Source organism: Lithobates pipiens, unplaced genomic scaffold (assembly GCF_037356315.1).
Source record: "Lithobates pipiens isolate NorthernLeopardFrog02 unplaced genomic scaffold, aLitPip1_a1.2 Scaffold_18, whole genome shotgun sequence".
Taxonomy (NCBI): Eukaryota; Metazoa; Chordata; class Amphibia; order Anura; family Ranidae; genus Lithobates; species Lithobates pipiens.
In genome coordinates this window covers 483,708,477-483,732,878 of record NW_027507758.1, presented here as the reverse complement: position 1 = coordinate 483,732,878, position 24,402 = coordinate 483,708,477, and the positions used below count along the sequence as shown (strand labels likewise).

The window sequence follows — 24,402 nt, the reverse complement described above, 5'->3', positions numbered from 1 at the left end:
GGAAAGCCCACAAACAGTTTGCTAAAGACCAGCAGACTAAGGACATGGATTACTTGAACCATGTCCTGTGTTCTGATGAGACCAAGATAAACTTATTTGGTTCAGATGGTGTCAAGCGTGTGTGGCGGCAACCAGGTTAGGAGTACAAAGTGTGTCTTGCCTACAGTCAAGCATGGTGGTGGGAGTGTCATGGTCTGGGGCTGCATGAGTGCTACCTACACTGGGGAGCTAGAGTTCATCGAGGGAACCATGAAAAGCTGTCTCATTCCACGCTCTTTTTTTTCTTTCAGAGGTGACATCACTTCCATGCAGCATGGGCTCTCAGTGTCCTGATGGAGGATCATGCATGGAGTATGGAGGCAGTTACCGATGTGTGTGTCACACAGATTATATCATCAGTAACCACAGTAAGTGTGTGTGTGTGTGGGGGGGGGGGGGGGGGAGCAGCAAGCTGTATTATTATTGCTGTATGTAGAGGAAAGTTTGTCATTTACTGTACCTTTTAATTAAAGTATGTTTCTAGCTATTATCCATTGTTTTAACAAAACTCTATACTTTTCCGCTCCTACAGTAGATCCCCTAAATAATATCTGTGTTTTTAGGTTTATATGATTACTTCTGCCATGTATAGCGAGTTTGAATATGCTACAATGTTAACTGTCTTTAATTTCACAGAAGGCTTAAATGATCTTATACAGACATACAGTCATGGCCAAAATTGTTGGCACCCCAGAATTTTTTCCCAGAAAATCAAGTATTTCTCACAGAAAAGTATTGCAGTAACACGTTTTGCTATACATACGTTTATTCCTTTTGTGTGTATTGGAACAAAACAAAAAAAGGGAGAAAAAAAAGCAAATTGGACATAATGTCACACAAAATTCCAAAAATGGGCTGGTCAAAATTCTTGGCACCCTTAACTTAATATTTGGTTGCACACCCTTTGGTAAAAATAATTGAAATCAGTTGCTTTCTATAACCATCAATAAGCTTCTTACACCTCTCACCCGGAATTTTGGACTCTTCCCTTGCAAACTGCTCCAGGTCTCTCTTATTGGAAGGGTGCCTTTTCCCAACAGCAATTTTAAGATCTCTCCACAGGTGTTCCAATGGGATTTAGATCTGGACTCATTGCTGGCCACTTTAGAACTCTCCAGCTCTTTGTTGCCATCTATTTCTGGGTGCTTTTTGATGTATGTTTGGGGTCATTATCCTGCTGGAAGACCCAAGATCTCAGATGCAAACCCAGCTTTCTGACACTGGACTCTACAGTGCAACCCAAAATCCTTTGGTAATTCTCAGATTTCATGATGCCTTGAACACATTCAAAGCACCCAATGCCAGAGGCAGCAAAACAACCCCAAAACATCATTGTGTCAGGGCTGGCTTAGCCCTTCCTTCTCTGGGCTGACTCTTCAGCTCTCATCTCTCTCCACAGTTACCCAGCTGTCCCTGATCCTGCTCGTCTGACCTGCCTACTTAAAGCTGTCCAGCTCACTTCATCTCTGCCTTCGCCTTGGTCACATCACAAGAAACCATCTCCTGTGGTTCTGTTTAAAGACTGGTTTGCTGACATCCCTTCTGGCTCCTTATCTTGCTTGCTGTTGCTCTACTTGGATCCCTGACTTCTGGCCTGGCTGATTACCCAATCTGGTTATTGAACTCTGGAATGGCTGACTACTCGATCCGGTTACTGGACTCTGGCTATGCCTTGACTATGCTTTCTCGATTTACCTTTTTATTTTTATTAATAAACAAGTGTAATTTAATTGTACTTCTGTCTTGGTCTGGTTCATGGTTTCTGACAGTAGGCGAAGGCCATGAATTCAGAAGATACAGTCAATCCACTTGTTGGTAATATTTTTTCCAGATTGGATGAGCAAGATGACCGCATGGATCAGGTTGCCTTGGTGTTACAAATGCTCCTGAGTCGCACGGCTCACCTGGAATCCCCCACTGTGGCTACTCTGGTACAACCTGAGTCGCAGGCCGTCCCTGCTTCTGCGCCAGTCTCTGTGCAGGCACCTGCCTCGAGTACTACCTCTATAAGAGGTATGTCTGGTTCCGCTCCGCTTTCCCAGTGATTTGGGAGCAATCCAGTTCAATGCAGAGGGTTTCTCAATCTGGTTGAGATATACTTCGAGATGCTGCCCCAGGCATTTCCCACGGAGGGACACAAAGTAGATTCCATGATAGCTTTGCTTTCTGAGAGAGCCTTGGCCTGGGCTAACCTTCTATGGGAGACCCAAAAACCTGTTGCCCTGAGTTTGTGGCCTCCTTCAAAAGGGTATTTGACGTTCCCGCATGCTCCGCTTCTGCTGCCAAGTACCTCATGTCCATCAAACAGAGTACGAGAACTGTTGGAGACTACGCCATTGAATTCTGTACTCTGGCAGCAGAGGTTGCTTGGAACAATGAGGCCCTCGTGGCTGCTTTTTCTCATGGTCTCTCGGATTCCATCAAGGATAGCAGCCTGAGATATACCCACTGAGCTGGAGAGCTTGATCACGTTTGCCATCCTCATTGACTCCAGACTCAGACTTTCTTTAAAGGAGCGCTTGCAGAAGCCTCCTGTACATTTGCCTCCGAGCTTTGCAGTCCCACCCGTGCCTCCCTCACCTCCCATGCCTCCTGCTACCGAGTCGGTCAGTGAAGATGAACCCATGCACCTGGGTTTCACGCATCTCTCTGCGGATGAGAGAGCCTTTAGGAGGAGGGAGCGATTGTGCCTTTATTGTGGCCAGGCAGGTCACTTGAAGTCTTTGAAGTCTTGTCCTACCCGTCCAGGGAACAACCAAACCTTGAGGTCCTGTCATGGACAGACCTTAAGTGCCGTTGTTTCGTCCCCAGTTATCCAGAAGGATAAGCCTCTGGTTTTGGTCACCCTTTCTTGGGCTGAGTTGTCCATAGCTCTAATCGACTCTGCAGGCCTGTTCATTGATGCTGTATTTGTTTTTCAGTACTCGATTCTGCTACATCTGCGTGACACTCCACTTGCCATTGAGGCTCTTGATGGGAGACCTTTAAGGCCTGCCCATGTGACTCATGAGATGGTTCCATTGTCCATGGTCGTAGGGGCTCTTCACTATAAGATAATCAAATTCCAAGTTATTTCCTCACCCAGATTTCCGCTGGTTATTGGTTATCCTTGGTTACAGAGGCACAACCCCTCTTTTGATTGGCTCTGAGCTGAGGTTCTCTCTTGGTCACCACAATGCAGTGAGACATGCTTCCTGAAGGAATCCAAGGTCCTGTGCACCTCTTCACTCTCCTCCCTGCTGGAGGAATACCGCAATTTTAGCGATGTCTTTGACAAAGGTCAAGCCGGTAGTTTGCCTCCACACTGGTCTTATGATTGCACAATTGACCTTCAACCTGGTGCCATACTTCCTCGTGACTGGGTTTACCCTTTGTTGGTCTTGGAGGATAAGGCCATGGAGGAGTATGTTGCTGACGCACTTTCTCGAGGTTTCATCCGCAAATCCTCGTCTCCTGCTGGTGCTGGTTTCTTCTTTGTAAAGAAGAGGAGCGGTGAACTGAGACCTTGTATAGATTATAGGGGTCTCAGTTGTATCACGATTAAGAATGCCTACCCGATTCCATTAATTACAGAGTTATTTGACCGCCTCAAGGGAGCAACGGTTTTCACGAAGCTTGACTTGAGAGGGGCATACAATCTCGTGCGCATTAAGGAGGGCGACAAATGGAAAACTGTGTTTAATACCAGAACAGGCCATTATGAGTACCTGGTAATGCCTTTTGGCCTTTGTAACGCCTCGGCAGTTCTCCAGGAATTTATTAACGATGTCCTCCGAGATTTGTTGCAGTTATGTGTGGTGGTTTATCTCAATACTATCCTCATATTTTCCAAGTCCCTGGAGAGAAAAATCTCTATTGTAATCTGGAGAAGTGCGAGTTCCATCGTGAACAGGTTACATTCCTGGGCTATGTCATTTCCACTGCTGGTTTTTCGATGGACCCAGAGAAACGTTCCGCAGTCCTACAGTAGCCTTGACCCATGGGTTTATGTCCTCTGCAGCATTTCCTGGGCTTTGCCAACTACTATCAGAAGTTTCTTCGGAACTTCTTGTCTCTGGTCAAGCCCCTGTCTGATATGACCAGAAAGGACGGTAACCCACAGAGTTGGTCTCCGGAGTCCATTAAGGCCTTTGAGACTCTTAAGGCTGCCTTTGCTTCTGCTCCTGTGTTGGCACATCCTGACCCTACATTGCCTTTCCGTATCCTTCGCAGGATTAACCCAGTGGCTTACGCGTTGGACCTTCCTCCTAGTATGCGCATCTCAAATGTGTTTCATGTCTCCTTATTGAAACCATTGGCCTGCAACCGATTTACCACCTCTGTGTCACATCCTCACCCTATACAGGTTGAGAACCATGAGGCGTATGAGGTACAATCCATTGTTGACTCCCGTAGGTTCCGTGGGCGCATACAGTACCTGGTGCATTGGAAGGGGTACGGTCCAGAGGAACGCTCCTGGGTTTCATCCTTGGACGTACATGCCCCTGTTCTCCTCCACAATTTCCATAGACATTTTTCCCTCAAGCCCGGTGGCCCTCCGAGGGAGAGGGGTCATTGAGAAGGGGGTACTGTCAGGGCTGGCTTAGCCCTTCCTTCCCTGGGCTGGCTGCTCAGCTGTCGGCTAATTGCCAGCTCTCATCTCTCTCCACAGTTACCCAGCTGTCCCTGATCCTGCTCGTCTGACCTGCCTACTTAAAGCTGTCCAACTAACTTAATCTCTGCCTTCTCCTTGGTCACATCACAAGAAACCATTTCCTGCGGTTCTGTTTAAAGACTGGTTCGCTGACATCCCTTCTGGCTCCTTATCCTGCTTGCTGTTGCTCTACTTGGATCCCTGACTTCTGGCCTGGCTGATTACCCGATCTGGTTATTGAACTCTGGACTGGCTGACTACTCGATCCGGTTACTGGACTCTGGCTATGCTTTGACTATGCTTACTCTAGTTACCTTTTTATTTTTATTAATAAACAAGTGTGATTTAATTGTACTTCTCTCTCGATCTGGTTCATGGTTTCGGACACATTGAACCTCCACCATATTTTACTGTAGGTACTGTGTTGTTTTCTTTGTAGGCCTCATTTCATTTTCGGTAAACAGTAGAATGATGTGCTTTACCAAAAAGCTCTATCTTGGTCTTATCTGTCCACAAGATGTTTTCCCAGAAGGATTTTGGCTTACTCAAGTACATTTTGGCAAACTGTAGTCTTGCTTTTTTATGTCTCTATGTCAGCAATGGGGTCCTCCTGGGTCTCCTGCCATAGCATTTAATTTCATTTAAATTTCAACAGATAGTTCACACTGACACTGATGCTCCCTGAGCCTGCAGGACAGCTTGCATTTCTTTGGAACTTGTTTGGAGCTGCTTATCCATCATCCGGACTATCCTGTGTTGCAACCTTTCATCAATTTTTCTCTTCCGTCCACGTCAAGAAAGATTAGCTACAGTGCCATGGGTTGCAAACTTCTTGATAATGTTGCGCACTGTGGACAAAGGCAAAACTAGATATCTGGAGATGGACATGTAACCTTAAGATTGTGGATGTTTTTCCACAATTTTGGTTCTCAAGTCCTCAGACAGTTCTCTTCTCCTCTTCTGTTATCCATGCTTAGTGTGGCACACACACAGACACACAATGCAAAGACTAAGTGAAGTTCTCTCCTTTTTTATCTGCTTTCAGGTGTGATTTTTATATTGCCCACACCTGTTACTTGCCCCAGGTGAGTTTAAAGGAGCATCACGTGCTCTTATTTATCTACAAATTTTTAAAGGGTGCCAAGAATTCTGACCAGCCCATTTTTGGAATTTTGTGTGACATTATGTCCAATTTCCTTTTTTTCCTCCCTTCTTTTGTTTTGTTCCAATACACACAAAGGGAATAAACATGTGTATAGCAAAACATGTGTTACTGCAATACTTTTCTGTGAGAAATACTTGATTTTCTGGAAAAATTTCTGGGGTGCCAACAATTCCGGCCATGACTGTATAAAATAAATGTTTTATTGAAACACTCAAACCTAACTTGGGCAAAGAAAGAAAAATGTCCTGTAGAATCCCTATAAAACGCTATGCTTGGCACAATAATACTATAGTTAGGCAAAGAACTTATCATATGTCCTGAAATTCCAAGCTGTAATGTGCAGGAGTACATCCATTAAAACACACTTTGGGCTTTTGAGGCAAGCCAAAAACATTGTGAGATTCCAACCTGAAGGGATTTCTACAGTTACAGGTGTCTTAATTGCATACAAGATTTTGGGCCACAGAAACCCTTCATCAGGTATAACAATATGCAAACAGAAAGTTATATCGTTTTACCCTGCTCTGTGCCAAGATGCTGTAATTTAATTAACTGCCAGTCTGTAAGTTGCAACATACAAAGTTATGTGCTTTTAAATTTAGAATGTCAACCATTTTGGTTGAAATTTGCAGTGCTTACAGAAACTTTTTTTGAAGCTTTTAAAGTACCATTCAACTCCAGTTTATAAACGTTGAACACATCCCAATGGTAGTGCTGATTGCTACTTTAAGCAAGCTGCTAGCAGGTTACACTGGTTCATGAAGCTTGTTGAAAGCCCGCTGAAGCTTGCTAGCAGCTTGCGTCACGTGGCAATAAACACTCCTATTAGGATCTGTGTTCAACATTTACAGACTGGAGTTGAATAGTACTTTAATAGCTTAAACAAACTTGCTCAAAGTTCTGCAAATGCTTTCTAAAAGCTTGCTGTTCACACTGCTGTTATACAAACTGAAACCCATGTGAAACAGGCCCTACTCTATATATATATATATATATATATATATATATATATATATATATATATATATATATATATAGATAGATAGATAGATAGATAGATATATGGTAAAACCTTGGATTGAGAGCATAATTCATTCCGGAAACATGCTTGTAATCCAAAGCACTCGTATAGCAAAGCAAATTTCTCCATAAGAAATAATGGAAACTAAGATGATTCATTCCACAACCATTTATTCATAAGTTCTCAGTTTATAGTCCATATAAAAATATTATAGCAATGTGTTGTGTAACCAGAAAATGTCCATCCACAAATGGAAGCCTCCACAAGGGCATTAGAAGCAAAATCCAGCAGGAGCTACAGAGCGTAAAAGAGAAGAGAGGTGCCTATAAGTGTAGCAGTATCATTACAATTAACGAAGGTACAACTTTTAGCTACTCACCTAGTTGATTAAAACAGGCACATCTAAATATGCAGGCATCTGGGTTAAAGCTGTCTACATAGACCACCCCCCACACCACTGTCAGTCTGCAGACATGACCAAGAAAACTACCCTGCAGTAGAGTGATCTGAAAGTGAGGCTTGGAAGTGCAGCGTGGAAGGGATGACGTCGATGGCAGTGTGGAGGATGGTCTATGTGGACAACTTTACCCCAGATGCCTGCAGACGTACCTGTTTTAATCATCAACCATGTGAGTGTGCTCAATGTTGTACCTTCATTAACCACTAGGCGTCCGCTCTATAGCCGAAAGACGGCTGCATAGCGGACGCCAATTTCCGGGAGGCCGTCCCTGGACGTCCTCCTGTTTACTTCCGCATTGCGCACTCCCGCAAGCGTGCATCGATGAAGTTCTGTGCTGGCCGTGTCCCCTGGACACAGCCAGTCTCAGATCGCTGTAAACGGCCAATCACAGCGGCCGTTTACAGCGCGATTGGCGTGCCCAATGAGAGATGATCTCATATGTAAACATATGAGATCATCTCTCATCGCCGGCTCTCCCTCCTCACACAGACAGCGTGTGAGGAGGGAGAGATTAGCGGCTGCAGCGGCTGTAAGTAATCTGTCCCCAGAGTGCCATCTGTCCCCAGTGTGCTAATAAATCTGTCCCCAGTGTGCCATCTGTCCCCAGTGTGCCACCTGTCAGTGCCATCTGTCCCCAGTGTGCCACCTGTCAGTGCCATTTTACCCAATGCCACCTGTCAGTGCCATCTGTCCCCAGTGCCACGTATATGTGCGATCTGTCATCAGTGCCATGTATAATGCCATCTGTGATCAGTGCCACATCAATGCCATGTGTCATCAGTGCCACATAATGCCATCTGTCATCAGTGCCATATCACTGTCACGTGTCATCAGTGCCACATATTAGTGCCATCTGTCATCAGTGCAATGTATCAGTGCCATCTGCCATCAGTGCCACCTGTCAGTGTCACGTGCCATCTGTTATCAGTGTCACGTGTCATCAATGCCACGTATCAGTGCCATCTGTCATCAGTGTCATGTGTTAGTGCCACGTATTAGTGCCATCTGTCATCAGTGCCACGTATTAGTGCCATCTGTCATCAGTGCCACGCATTAGTGCCACGTGTCATCAGTGCCACATATTAGTGCCATCTGTAATCAGTGTCACGTTCATCAGTGCCACGTATTAGTGGCATCTGTCATCAGTGCCACATCAGTGTCACGTGTCATCAGTGCCACGTATCAGTGCCATCTGTCATCAGTGCCACATCAGTGTCACTGTCCTGGTGCTCCAGGGCCTTCAAAAGTGTAATAGTTAGTCAACAAGTTAGATGTGTAATTTATGCACCTAGAACACGTGACGGCGCTCCCTGCATGTTGGGCCTCTCTAAGTGGCCAGGCTGTGGAAAAGTCCCACACGTGTGGTATCATAGTACTCAGGAGGAGTAGCAGAATTTATTTTGGGGCGTCATTTGTGGTATACACATGCCATGTGAGAGAAATGACCTATTACAATAACAATTTTGTGAAAAAATAAAAAATCTTCATTTTGCAAAGAATTGTGGGAAAAATTTAAAACACCAAAAGCTCACTATGCCTCTTACTAAATACCTTGGAATGTCTACTTTCAAAAAAGGGGTCATTTGGGGGGTATTTGTACTTTCCTTGCTTGATCAGGTCACAGGAAATGAGATAGGCCACCAGTACATCAGATGTGATCAATTTTGTGTGATTTACACCACAGCTTGTAGACTCTCTAACTTTCACAAAGACTAAATAATATCCACTAATTTGGGTTATTTTTACCAAAGATATGTAGCAGTATAAATTGTGGCCAAAATTCATGAAAAAAAAAATGTTTTAAATTTTATCACAGAAACAAAGAAAAATTAGATTTTTTTCAAAATTTTGTCTTTTTTAATTTATAGCGCAAAAAATAAAAATCTTTCATTTTTTTGGGAGGTGTGGGAGCGTTGTATACACCGATCCAGCGGCGCTTTGCGGGTGCTATTAACCCTTTATTCGTCCGCTAGCAGGGGTTAAAAACTAGTGGCTAAAAAAAGCACAGCTATTACAGCGGTAAAGCGTCGCTAAAATTAGCGGCGCTTTACCGCTAATGCCCCCCTGTCCCAGTGTGAAAGTAGCCTAAATGTAACCATATTGCTACATTTAGAGGTGCCTCTCTTCTCTTTTATACTGTTATACTGCTTGTCTTGCAAAACACTCTCAAACCAAGTTACTCTCAATCCAAGGTTTTACTGTATATTGTATGTATTTTATGATATCCAATTGAAGTGTTTTCAGCCTGAACGCTTTTGTACAATAAATTACACTTGTTATTAGTTCTTCAATATCAGCACCAGTACAAGTACAGCACTCCTATAGACCTTGGCACTAAAAACCATCCCCATTGTTTGCACAGGTACCAAAACTGACTATTCTCTGGAGCTGATCACAGCTGTGTTTCTGTTTACTACCTTTTGATCTCTTTTATAATATAATTGAAATGCAATTAGGTTTTTGTGAGTAAAGTATTTATTTTATTTTGGTCACTTCCTGCCTTTGTTCACTCCAGCAATACCTTCTCCCTGTGACTCTGACCCTTGCTTGAATAGTGGGAGATGTGAATCACATGAAGATACATATTCTTGTGTGTGCCCACGAGGCTTTTATGGGAGAACATGTGAGAAAGGTGAGCTACTTGCCTGTTTTTCTGGTCTGGAAACGTTATAGGCTACACACTTGCACTATAAAAGTCAAGCATATCTGTAAAGTAGACACACACACACACAGCTGACTGCTGATTGATTTTTACTCAGGACCTTCTGGCTTAAAACCTTTAAGGACCTGACAGGGTACATATTTATACATGTTGGGTCCACTATGAATTTCTGAAATGCTACTTTTTACTCAGAGCAGCCAGCACAAGCTGTCCCTCATATTGATCAGGAGTTATTGAATATATTATACATTTTAAAATGTTGTAAAATTAGATATTTTGAAAACTATTCAGATTTTGTACATACTGTATAATTAATTTGTAGATGCTGTTAATGGTGTATATTACAAATATGTACATCTTCTACACAAGAAAACTGCGTAACAGGTTCCCAGTGGTTCAGGAGCTATATGTGTGTCTCTCAGCTACCTTTGGCCTTTGTGTCTCTTGGTTGCAATTCTTACTGCATGATATACTGCATGTAGCCAAAACAACATCCCATCATTCATAGCATTTTAATATAGTTTAAATATTAATAAAAACGATATAAATCCGAATTAGGTCACCAATCTATGAGAACATGCAGCCGCTATGTAACTGTGATAACCAGTCAATCAAATAGTGCAAACAAAAAGTAGTTCTAATAGAGATTCAACTACCAACCTGTGACATGCATTCAAAATTGTATAAAAATGTAAATAAACAAAATATTAAAGTGTCCATAAAGAGTGCATACAGAAAGAAAGATAAATAACACAGTCCTTTAGAAATCCTTCATCCAGGAAAGAATTCAATCCACATAGTGTAAATAGAAATCCCCATTCATCAGTTAGTGCAATATAATCCACCAATAGAGGAGATTCCTCCACCCTGTGACACGGTTAACAGAGCCTCTTACCAGATCAGATGGATCGTCATTATAAATGGTCATAATACGCTCAATACATCATGGTCAAGGACAACTTCCCCAAGGCATACAAACTCACTCAACAACCAATGTCACCAAAGGATAAAAAATAAATAATCTGTCGTCATGAAATATGCTTAAAAATCTCTCCTTTTATGTAGTAAAAAAATGTCCACATCCACATTGCAAAATAGCAGAAAAAATAAGTTTCTTACGTGAAGTACTATTGTAGCAGGCTGAAAGCTTGGGCAAGAAAAAAGCTAGATCGGACCAGCAAACAGTGCAGACCAGTGCCAGTATGTGATATTGTCATGAACAAGCCACCCCCAACATGTTTCGTCAGACTGACGTCTTCAGGGGGTAGGCTGAATGAATTTAAATATTAATAAACACAAATTGTGAGTCATTTAAAAAAAAAATATATTTTTTGTGGTTCATAGGTTAATAACATTTGCAGGCTTCTAGCCCAAGGTTTTATTTTCCAGCAAATAGAAGAAAGCTGAAGAATATATTGAAAGAACGTGACAGGTTTATATCTTTTGTATGTAAATGGCCTAGAGCAGGGGTGCTCAACCTTTTAAAGCGCAAGAACCATTTAAAGTGATTGTAAAGGCTATTTGTTTTCTATAAAAATAACAAACATGTTAGGCCCCTCCCTCCTGTTCAGTGCACCCACAGCAAGCCGCTTGCTATGGGGGCATCTGCTCTGAGTCACAGCTCTGTGTGTCCATTCAGACACGGAGCTGTGGCCCGGCCCTGCCCCCTCTCTTCCCTGATTAGCTAGCTGACTTTGATTGACAGCAGGGGGAGCCAATGACGCCTCTGCTGTGTCTCAACCAATCAGGAAGGAAAATCTCGGATGCCTGAGACCATCGTGGACATCACTGAACAGAGAGGGACCTTAGTTAAGTGTAAGGTGGCTGAGGGGGCCTGCTGCACACAGAAGGTTTTTTATCTTAATGCATAGAATGCATTAAGATAAAAAAAGTCTACCTTTACAGCCCCTTTAAGTGATTTGGTAACCGGTCACAGGCCACAATGGAATGAATTGATTCAGATATTAAATGTTTTTATTTTTAAGAGTAGAGTGAAGATTTTAAACAATAATTAGGATCATCATTTTCCATGGGATAAGTCCCCTTTGGATGTTTACCCACTGTTTAATCATAATCACAGAAAGAAAGAGTGTATGACACTAGTGTGAACACTAACTTTGTTTCCTTGTTACAAAGGATTGTGTCAGTTTTTATGCCAGTCATTCCTTATGTCAGTCATTCAAGCACAGACACATTTCACAAATGTGGTAAAAACATGTTTTAACTACGGGGTTGTACCTCCCCCCAAACTGCAAATGTAAACAAGCCCTTACTGTCCTGAGCCGCCTATAAGGCTGCTTTCAGACTGATATACTGTGGTTTACCCTCAACTACGCTGTACCCACGGCTTTCCTGTGGGTTAGCTGCGCTTTGCCATAGACTTCTATTATAGCTTGCAGGTTTGGTGTCCTTTCAGAAAGAGCACCAAATCTGCAGGATATAATAGAAGTCTATGGCTCAGTGCAGCTAAGCCGCATGTGCACTGTGCTGCACCTGTGGATCAGTGTGAAAGCAGTTTAATACTAGTTAACCCTTTTATAGGTGCTAATATGTCCATTGCAAAAGATATTATGCCCAGTGTATGTGTTGTTTCATACACTGACCTCCTTTTCCTCGTGCAGCTGCTTCTGGCATTGCTCTCCAGGCTTGGTATCACTCCGGCTGGGACAGCAGCTGGTGCTACAGAGGAAGCATCGGCTTATGAGACTCCTGCTCCCTCTGCAGCCACCTGCTCCCTCTGATGCTGGCGCTGGCTCACTACACTATGTTGCTCTGGGATAAATAGGTCAGCAAGTCCAGATCCTGATCAACAAGTTGCCAACCCTAGGAATGTGCTTCCCTGTTTTGAGGTTACAGGCCACATCAGAGGGCTCCACGGGCCATGGGTTGAGCACCCCTGGTCTGGAGGGCTTTTTTTTATTCTACCCCCAGTTGTCACAGTTGAAAGTATCTCATGGTCAAATGCAATGTGTCATATTTTCTCTCCTGTATTTCTATCTCCTTTCTCTCTCAGTAAAGCCGGCTCTGTGCAGTCTGTTTCCTTGCCGGAATGGAGGAACATGTAAGGAAGCCAGTGAGGAGTATTACTGTGTTTGTCCTTATCCATTTACTGGGAAACACTGTGAAACAGGTGAGTAAAGGATGTTTCAGACAGAAAAATAAGCGGAGGCACATTTTTAGCAGTACATGTGTTTGATTTACTCATATGTTTGCCTATTTAGTTAACAGATCTGCTTCCTCTTTCCAATTTAGGCATGAGAGGCCCCTGCTCATCAGGTCCTTGTCACAATGGCGGCACGTGTTTCCATTATCTTGGAAAATACAAGTGTGATTGCCCACCCCACTTCTCTGGAAGACACTGCGAGAAGGGTAAATGGGAATTCAACATTTCTTTCTATGATTGCCACCCCAGGACGTAGTTTTGAGATTTCATACTACTTTTCTATGGTCACATGAAGTGTAGTGCCAAAGTACTTGTGAGGCACAGTTGTGTTAAAATTTATGGTACTTTTAGGCAGGTTAAGTTACTGAAAAGAAGAACTAGTCAAGGGTTCTATTTACTGTGTATATATTTTCAGTTTTCATATTTTATTAGTTTATACAGAATTACAGTGCCTTGCGAAAGTATTTGGCCCCCTTGAACTTTTCAACCTTTTGCCACATTTCAGGCTTCAAACTTAAAGATATAAAAAATTTATTTTCTATGAAGAATCACCAACAAGTGGGACACAATTGTGAAGTGGAACGAAATCTATTGGATTTTTGAAACTTTTTTAACTAATAAAAAAATGAAAAGTGGGGCGTGCAAAATTATTTGGCCCCCTTGCGTTAATACTTTGTAGAGCCACCTTTTGCTGCGATTACAGCTGCAAGTCGCTTGGTGTATGTCTCTATCAGTTTTGCACATCAAGAGACTGAAATTCTTGCCCATTCTTCCTTGCAAAACAGCTCGAGCTCAGTGAGGTTGGATGGAGAGCGTTTGTGAACAGCAGTTTTCAGCTCTTTCCACAGATTCTCGATTGGATTCAGGTCTGGACTTTGACTTGGCCATTCTAACACCTTGATACGTTTATTTGTGAACCATTCCTTTGTAGATTTTGCTTTATGTTTGGGATCATTGTCTTGTTGGAAGATAAATCTCCATCCCAGTTTCAGGTCTTTTGCAGACTCCAACAGGTTTTCATCCAGAATGGTCCTGTATTTGGCTGCATCCATCTTCCCCTAAATTTTAACCATCTTCCCTGTCCCTGCTGAAGAAAAGCAGGCCCAAACCATGATGCTGCCACCACCATGTTTGACAGTGGGGATGGTGTGTTGAGATTGATGAGCTGTGTTGCTGGGGTGATTCCTGCATAAAACATTAAAGAGAGAGAGTGAAATAGGCCAACTTTCAAAATTACTTTGGTAAAGCTCATTAAAACAGAAATGATAGGGATGGTAAAGAAACCAGTCTACCCGTTCTTTTTCTCCAAGATTCAACCTTCCCTGTTTTCCTGCTCATGCAGACTTCATCAGTAGCTGCATTATTATCACTATTGTCTTACATGCGTTTACTGACCTGGGAACTAAATACAATTAGACATACAGTGCCTTGCGAAAGTATTCGGCCCCCTTGAACTTTTGAACCTTTTGCCACATTTCAGGCTTCAAACATAAAGATATAAAATTTAAATTTTTTGTGAAGAATCACCAACAAGTGGGACTTTCAGCTCAGACAAGGAGAAGACTGATCAGAGATGCAGCCAAGAGGCCCATGATCACTCTGGATGAACTGCAGAGAACTACAGCTGAGGTGGGAGAGTCTGTCCATAGGACAACAATCAGTCGTACACTGCACAAATCTGGCCTTTATGGAAGAGTGGCAAGAAGAAAGCCATTTCTCAAAGATATCCATAAAAAGTCTCGTCTAAAGTTTGCCACAAGCCACCTGGGAGACACACCAAACATGTGGAAGAAGGTGCTCTGGTCAGATGAAACCAAAATCGAACTTTTTGCCCACAATGCAAAACGATATGTTTGGCGTAAAAGCAACACAGCTCATCACCCTCAACACACCATCCCCACTGTCAAACATGGTGGTGGCAGCATCATGGTTTGGGCCTGCTTTTCTTCAGCAGGGACAGGGAAGATGGTTAAAATTGAGGGGAAGATGGATGCAGCCAAATACAGGACCATTCTGGATGAAAACCTGTTGGAGTCTGCAAAAGACCTGAAACTGGGACGGAGATTTATCTTCCAACAAGACAATGATCCCAAACATACAGCAAAATCTACAAAGGAATGGTTCACAAATAAACGTATCCAGGTGTTAGAATGGCCAAGTCAAAGTCCAGACCTGAATCCAATCGAGAATCTGTGGAAAGAGCTGAAAACTGCTGTTCACAAACGCTCTCCATCCAACCTCACTGAGCTCGAGCTGTTTTGCAAGGAAGAATGGGCAAGAATTTCAGTCTCTCGATGTGCAAAACTGATAGAGACATACCCCAAGCGACTTGCAGCTGTAATCGCAGCAAAAGGTGGCTCTATAAAGTATTAACGCAAGGGGGCCGAATAATTTTGCACGCCCCACTTTTCATTTTTTTATTAGTTAAAAAAGTTTCAAAAATCCAATAGATTTCATTCCACTTCACAATCATGTCCCACTTGTTGGTGAATCTTGTCAAAAAATTAAAATTTTATATCTTTATGTTTGAAGCCTGAAATGTGGCAAAAGGTTGAAAAGTTCAAGGGGGCCAAATACTTTCGCAAGGCACTGTATATATTGATTATACTGCAGCTAGCTGAATCGCCTGTCTATCTGTAGTATTATTAGGAAGAAAACAACAGGAATTGTCTGCAGTGAGCTTTAGCTGCACACTGTGCCCAGTATACAGTACACTAATATACTGCAGCTAGCTGAATCAACTCCCTGCCTGTGGTATTAATAGGAAGAGAACACCAAAAATTGTCTGCAGTTAGCTTTAGTTGCACACTGTGCACAGGATACAGTACACTGACTGAAAATACTGCAGCTGCCTGCCTGAGGTATTATTAGAAAAAGAACACCAGCAATTGTCTGTAGTTGGCTTTAGTTGCACACTGTGCACAGGATACAGTACACTGACTGAAAATACTGCAGCCGCCTACCTGTGGTATTATTAGGAAGAGAACAGCAGCAATTGTCTGCAGTTAGCTTTAGTTGCACACTGTGCACAGGATACAGTACACTGACTGAAAATACTGCAGCTGCCTACCTGTAAGTATATTAGGAAGAGAATAACAGGAAGGGATCTAGCTAAATTGAATACAGTATATATATATATATATATATATATATATATATATATATATTAAATACACTGACTGCAGCTAACTGACTCGCCTGCCTTCTCTATCTAACTCAAATGAAATGACACTGTCTCTTTCTCTCTGTCTATCTCTCAGCACGCCGGAACACACTACACAAGGCCAACTTCCAGGTGGCCTTATATAGTGTGGGGCGTGTACTAAATCCCCTGAGGCATAATTGGCAAAGCCACCCTGCCTTTGACAAATTATGGCTCTCCGATCTTACCGCGATGTGATTGGCCAAAGCATGCTGCATACTTGGCTATTGCTCTCCGTTCTTACCATGCTGTGATTGGCCAGGTCATAGTGCATGCTTGGCCAATCATCAGCCAGCAATGCACTTCAATGCCGCAGTGAATTATGGGCCGTGACACGCCATTCAAATTTGGTGCGAACAGCCCATAATGTTTGTCATTCAACGAACGCCCGATGTGCAAGCCGAACTTACGTTAAACTTAAACTCAAAGCTCATCCCTATTTAACAGTTTCTGCATTTGAACATTTTTGCTTAAAGTGCATCTGTGCCGATACTTTGGACCAGCCTTTCTCAACCTTTTTAACATTGAGAGGCCCTTGAAATAGCTTTCCAGTCACAGGAAACCCCTGCTTATAGTTACTTTATCTACAGCTCACAGTACATTAGTGTGATGGTCAGTGGGAAGAATGATCCTTACATTTGAGGCCATTGGGAAGAATCCCCCTCTTACAGATGGGAAAAAAAATGTACTGGTGCCAGTGGGAAGTTATCTGAGTGGCAGAAATTGCTCCTTGCCCAAGGATCTTCGAGGGGGCACAGTGATGGACTGTGATCCAACTCAGGTAAGTATTTGGGGGGGGGGGGGGAGGGGGTAGCTGCATGTAAAAGGTTTTTTACCTTAAGGGAAAGAATCTGTTAAGACAATAAACTTTAGCCTTTACAAACACTTTACTATTACACTGTCTGTCATTTATTTGAATGTGATTCTGGACACTAAAGAATATGTTTGATAAACACCCAGTATGTTTGAGATATTTCTGACACTATTGCATTATGATGTCTTTATAGCAGAGTTGGACTGTGGACCCCCAGAACATGTGAAATATGCCCGGGTGGTGGTGACATCAACATGGCCAGGTGGTAGAGCTGAATATCATTGTAATGATGGCTACATAATGAGCATGCCAAACAACACTCGTGTTTGCAGTGAGGATGGAATGTGGAGTGAGGCACCACAGTGTGAGGGTATGAGAGTATCCATGTTGAGGGCCTGAAGAGACTGAACAAAGCACATATGGTACTGTACTAAAGCTTGTACCCCTTTTTTGTGATTTAGAAATTGATGAGTGTGAATCACAGCCATGCCAAAATGGTGCAGTGTGCAAGGATCGCATTTCCCATTTCCTGTGTGAATGCCCAGAAGGATATATTGGTAAACATTGTGAATTAGGTAAGCACTAATCTGGCAATAATATTATATTGTTTATTAACTGTAGAGAAAGTGTATTTATGTTATAATGAAAATGTGTCAACTTTCATATGAAAATCAAAACAGCACTGGGGCTGATTTATAATTGAAGACAGAACATTTGAGGTACTGTAGCTGATATTTCTAGCACAGGCTACATAATAAAGCCTTGATGATACTATAGGCAACACAGATTTTTTTCCCTCCCAGTTTTATACTCATTTGAGCAAATTTGTAGTGGGTGTCCTAGTGTGATAACCGAGCAAGTGGAACATCAGCATTGATGTTGAAACAACACATAATACATATGCAAATAGGTAAGAACGGTTAATGTTGTCTTATGTACTGAGACGGGATGCTGGTTTTAATTAAAGACGTGTTCTTTATACACAAAGAAGTGTGTTTGGAGATGATTCTTTAACACCTAAACACAATTGCTTGATGTAGCCTTTGTATATACCTTGACATGCAATAAATCATATAGCTGTGAATAGGCTCTTATAGTTTTCTGTATTTTAAGATTAGGTTGTACGATGGTGGTTTGCAAAATGGCCTTGCAGCAATGAGCTCTTGAGTTCAGTGAATGGAGTTTGTATATTTTCAATGTGTTTGCACTGGTAATCTTTCCCATGCTCTAGCTTTGAGGGAAATTTATCACATTATACTGCCTCTTACAGGAGGAATGAGACACTGGCAAACAACAATCTGTAGGCCAGCCCAGGATAACCCTTCCTACTACCAACATGCCCCAGTTATTTGCTTGGATGGATGTCTTTTTTCAGCTCTGTTGTTAAAAATACCAACCTATCCTTTTTCCAGCATTTATTTTCTTCATTTTCTAATTAGTTTCCTTCAACCAAGACTCCTCTACATATCTGCTAGAGCTGGTCTCTACAATTATAGCTATCTGGCATGGCCGCCTTCAGCCTAGTTTATGGACAGTTGTGACTGGAGCGGATATTGCAAGTGACAATCTTTATGTAAGGCACTTCCAGACCCCATTCTGGTAACAAGTTATATGCGATTTCCAGAACCATTTGCATTACCCCTGCATGTGTACTATCTCTGATGATTCTCTGAGATGACCGATCAGATTAAGCACAGGGTATCACTTTCCACCTATTGTAAAGAGGTTAGCACTGAGGGAGTGAGGGTTGATGTCATATGCTAAGTGCGTTATTCTGTGCTTTCCTGCCATTCATCAAGTAGAAGGCATCTCTGCTTTCACTTTGCAAATAACCACATGGAACTCCGATGATCAGCCCGTTCTTACTGCCCATCTATAGTGACTTCAGTGTCCAGTGACTCTATGTGATCTCAACATTGTTCTCTCCTTTAAAAACTGCCCTTTGAACCTACCATATTCTCCTGATTACTCCCACAGTGGCTTTTCTTATTTTCATCACCTCTGCAAGACATACTATATGTCTGAGTTAGCAGTCTTCTCACAAAGATCCCTTTTTTTGTACTCCACATAGACTAGGTTGTCTTGGGGTTCAGAGCCTTTTTCTTCCTAAGATGGTTTCTCATTTTCACCCTAATCAGGACATTGTACTTATTATTATTATCACCATCAATTTATGTAGCGCTTTACATACACATTGTACATTCACATCAGTCCCTACCCACAAGGAACTTACAATCTAAAGGTCCCTAAACTCACATTCATATACTAGGGCCAATTTAGACAGAAGCCCATTAACCTACCAGGAAACTAGAGTACCCGGAGGAAACACAGGCAGGCACAGGGAGAACATGCAAACTCCAGGCAGGTAGCACTGTGGTTGAGATTCGAACCAGTGACCGTTTTTACTGCTTCCATTGTGCTGCCCTACTTCTGTCCCTCTGTCCTCCTGTGATGCATTCCAAGGATATTTGCCTCCATTATTTGGATGTAGCATGAGCTGTTCAAGTTTATCTTTCAGTTACATCTTCTTTCAGACTGTCTCTTTGTCTCATTTAGGCCTATAGGTATAAGAAAAATGTTCCATCCATCCCTTTCAATGTGCACACCACTAGAATAGTAAGTGCTTTTTGGGCTTTTTTGAATCAGGCCTCTGCTTCCCAGATTTGCAAGGCTGCCACCTTGTCTTCTTTCGGCCTTCTCTGCCATGTGGAGACATAAGGTCTTTCAAGAAGCTCCTTGAGCTGCAGATTGACCCCGGTTTTCACCTCCTGTTTTGTGGGCCTGATAACAAGTTGTTTGCTATGTTTCACATTCCCCAGTTAGACTGCTTTTGGATGTCACAGTTGTCTTCAAACTTCTTTTGACCCTGTGTCATCTAAAGTATAACTGAAGTCAAAACAGGTTTTTTTCCCCATCTCTGTCCTCTTGGGGCGATTTCCTTTTTTTTTTTTGGTTCAATAATTTTTATTCAGAAAACATAGAATACAGATGATAAAATCAACAATTAACTCAATAACACAGAGGCACACATCTGCATGGAAATCACAGAGAAGAAAAAAAAAGATAATGCAGCAGAATATAAACCGTCGTGGCTAATATCCAGTACTGGATGCAACAGCTATACACGGTAGATTATTCGTCATACATAGGTTGGCCCTTATTAAATTCATATAACAGATGCAATCTGTCCAACCCAGATTTTACAGTGGAAGGGACGGGAAAAAAGGGGGAAGGAGGGGTGGGAAGAAAGAAAAAAGAAAAGGGGGGGGGGGTAAGTGACCTTCAGAAGTGGAAAGGTCCCATGTAAAATGTATCAGTAGACCTCACATACAAATCACATAAGTCAGTAAATAAGAAACTTTTCATACAGTAAACAGACGGTCAACCCTTCTGGGCGTAGTAGACAGGAAGTGCAGCCCATGGGTCCAGGAGCCCCCATCCAATATTAACCTGTGTCTAATGCCTTGTATTGGCTCGAGTAGCGAAATATCACCCATGGAGACCAAATGGAGTTCAATTTTTCTATAGAGTCATTCGCAATGGCAACCGTTTCCTCCATGTGATGCATGGCTGATACTGAATTGAGCCACTCAGATATGGTTGGGGCATTTTTGGATTTCCAATGTCGAGGGATCAGGATTTTGGCAGCGTTCAATAAATGTCTCACCAATGACTTTTTGTAACGTTTGATGGGGATATCAGTGATGTGTAGTAGGCAGCATTGGGGACTCAGAGAGAGGGATGTAGCAGTAATTGATTTAATTAATTTGCGCACCTTCTCCCAGAAAGGTCTCAATGATGGGCAATCCCACCATAAATTGGAACATTGTGCCTTTATCTTGTTCACACCTCCAGCACAAATCAGAGGACATAGGGAACCATTTTCTCACTTTTACAGGTGTGGCATACCATTGCGTAAGGACTTTATAGGACATTTCTTGGAACTTAGTACCAATAGAACATTTATGTGCAAAAATGGTAGCTTGTTGCCATTGTTTATCAGAAATGGCCACATCAAGAGCTGAGGCCCAAAGTGATTTAGCACCGGAGTGCTCAGTGCTCCTATCATTGTGCAATGTGGCGTACATCAAAGAGGTAGATTTAGATATCGGAGAACCCGACAGGCACATATTTTCAAAGAGGGTCAGAGGCCTAAGTAGTTGTAACTTCTCTCTGGAGTTAGAAATGTAATCATGTATCTGGCGAAAAGTCCAGTACAAGAAATGCGGTGGAGCGCCCAAATCTTGGTTCAGCGTTCCATAAGGTTTAATCTCGTTGCTCTCCACACAATGTGTCACTAATATGGGCTCTTGTGGGTTTTGAGGGGAAGTCAGCTGCAAATTGCGCCCCAGAAGAAAAACCAGGTTGCAAGTGATGGGTGTGAGAGGCCCCGGCACAGAGGATAGTTTGTGATGTTTCACTATCTTATGAAAAGTTTTTAGCGTCGTTCCTATAAGGGGGTGGTTTTGTACCTCCCACGGTAGCTTCCCCCAGGGAATCCAGGGAGTGAACCTCAAATGTAGGCCTGAAATTGCCTCCTCTAGGAAGATCCAGTCCCTGTGCTCCCAATGGCAATTTCAGTCCAGGACTCTAGTTAAGTGAACCCCACAGTGATAAAGTGTGAAGTCTGGGAGGCCTATGCCACCTGCCAGCTTGGGCTTGGTGAGAGTGTCAAATTTTATTCGGGACCTTCTCCCCATCCAAATAAAAGTGCGAATCATGGCCCTCAAGCATTTAAAGAATTGGCAGGGGAGTGACACCGGAAGGGTATGAAAATAGTATAAAACTCTAGGCAACACCACCATTTTAACTACGGCCACCCTTCCAAACCATGACAGGGGTCTATTGTTCCATAACGATAGGTCTCTTTGAAGTTTGTTCAGAAGGGGGGGGGGAAGTTAGCCTTATAAATATCCATCAGATTTTTGATGATCTGAACCCCAAGATATGAAATAGAAGAGGACACCCAGCGAAATGAAGAAGCGGCCTGTGCTCTAGTTAGGGACTCGGTGGATAGGGTAAGGTTTAGGGCCTCTGATTTCTCATAGTTGATCTTCAGATTGGATACATATCCAAAAACTTGGAAGGCTTTAATCAGGTTCGGGATGGAAATAAGTGGCTGTGTAAGAAAAAACAGAAGATCATCTGCATAAGCAGCTATTTTAAAATTGCGGTCCTTAATCTGGAAGCCTTTTATGTTTGAATTGTCATTCACTGTGCGAATAAAGGGTTCCAAGAACAAGATGAACAGAAGCGGGGATAGGGGGCAACCTTGTCTAGTGCCATTACTAATATCCACCGCTTCTGATAGGGTACCATTTATTTTAAGTTTCGCTTGGGGTTTATGGTAGAGGGCCGCCAACCACTGCATCATGTTGGCGCCCAAACCAATATGCTTACAGGTAGCTAAGAGGTAGTCCCATGCCACACGGTCAAAGGCCTTCTCCGCGTCCATAGACAGGAGAAGGCCCTCGACGTCCCCCTGAGTTGCATGGTGAATCATGTTTAAGGTCTTGGTGACGTTGTCACGAGCCTCCCTTCCCCACATGAATCCCACCTGTTCTCCCCCGATCAGAGTAGACAGATACGGGGACAGCCTGTTGGCCATGATTTTTGCAAGAATTTTTAGGTCCAAGTTTAATAAAGAGATGGGCCTATAGCTGGAGCATTCGGTGGGATCCTTTGCCGGTTTGGGAAGCAAGGCGACATGTGCTGAGGTAAAGGTATGTGAGGCAGTAGGGGAAGCAGCAAGAGAATTTAGGGCCTTGAGAAGGGGCGTCTTGAGTAGGTCAATGAACATTTTATAGTAGTGGGCCGTATACCCGTCTGGGCCTGGACTTTTGCCTGGATTAAGGGTCGCAATCGCCCTCAACAGTTCAGCTTCAGTAATAGGAGTGTCTAAGGAGTCTCTGTCAAGTAGAGGCAATGTAGGCATGCCACTATCTGTAAGGTATGAGTGTAGGATGTCCTCCCTAGAATCCTGGAGTTCTGGTGTTTTGTGGGGGAGGGGTAAATTATACAATTTCGAATAAAAAGTGTGGAATTGTGACGCAATATGGTCATTCCTGTGGAGTAACCTGCCATCCGTATTTTTGACAGACAAAATGGATTGTGAATGTGTCACTTCTTTGAGGGCTTTCGCAAGGAACTTCCCGCACTTATCCCCATACTCGTAATAGAAGCCCTTCCGAAAATAGATTACGCTTTTGGCTTTAAGATTAAGTAGGGAATTCAATTTATCTCTCAAATTTCACAACCCGTCAAGTGTGGCTTCAGCCCAAGACTGCTTGTGTTGGGATTCCAGCACAGCAATTTCAGAGGCAAGTGAGGTGACTGCTTTGGCCACCTCTCTTTTCCTATGAGCCCCCATGCGGATAAGCTCACCGCGTATGACGCATTTGTGTGCCTCCCATATTGTCATGGGAGACACATCCGTGGTGTTGTTAGTGTGGAAGTATGCTTGCAACTCCGAGGTGATCGTCTGGCAATTGGTAGAGTCCATTAATAGAGAGGGGTTCAGTCGCCAATGGCATGATTTAGGAGATCTATCTGGTGGAGCCAAAGAAATCGAAACTGGGCAGTGGTCTGACAGTGTCTGAATGCCAATGTGGGCTGTGTTCAATAGGGTTAGATCACGTTGAGTAATAAAGATATAATCAATGCGAGAATGATTTTTGTGCAGTGCCGTGTAATACGGAAAATCTTTCCCCGTGTGGTGTACCAGGCGCCAAGAGTCCACTAAATTGAGAGCGTTCAATAACAGTTTAATTTTCTGGAGTATAGCATATGTTATACTGGATTTACCATTTGACGTATCCTGTAGCGGAAGTAACGGGATATTAAAGTCGACACCAAGTGTAACGCAACCCGTGGCAAAGCCCTTAAGCTCTTCCACTAGGCGATGGCAAAAAGCTAGATGCCCAGAGTTAGGAAAATATGCATTTGCTAATGTGATTGGGATGTTGTGCCAAGATCCTTTTAAAAGTAAAAATCTACCTAGGGGGTCTACGTACTGCTTAGTGAGCGTAAAATTAGCATTCTTATGTATAAGAATCGATACCCCTTTAGATTTATGGGCTGGGTTTGGCGCGTGATAAACCTCCGGGAAGTGTCTATCATATAACCGTGGAATAGAGTGGGCACAAAAATGGGTTTCTTGCAAAAATACAAATGCAGGCTTAGCCTTCCTCAATTCCCTCATCAAAGATATCCGTTTCTCAGGAATGTTAAGACCTCTAAGGTT

At 42.9% G+C, this 24,402-nt stretch overlaps 1 protein-coding gene across 9 annotated transcripts in view; it reads left to right on the top strand.

Annotated features, from left to right (window-relative positions):
- SNED1 (sushi, nidogen and EGF like domains 1) overlaps positions 1-24,402 on the top strand; it is a 287,199-nt gene that overhangs the window by 213,791 nt on the left and 49,006 nt on the right. For 8 of the 9 annotated variants that reach the window (XM_077488457.1, XM_077488453.1, XM_077488455.1 and 5 more), the window contains 6 exons: positions 291-407; positions 9,834-9,950; positions 12,994-13,110; positions 13,233-13,349; positions 17,353-17,529; positions 17,621-17,734. In XM_077488457.1, coding sequence (XP_077344583.1) covers positions 291-407; positions 9,834-9,950; positions 12,994-13,110; positions 13,233-13,349; positions 17,353-17,529; positions 17,621-17,734 — 759 coding nt within the window. The remainder of the gene's footprint in view (positions 1-290; positions 408-9,833; positions 9,951-12,993; positions 13,111-13,232; positions 13,350-17,352; positions 17,530-17,620; positions 17,735-24,402) is intronic. The other variant, XM_077488452.1, reaches the window with a different exon arrangement.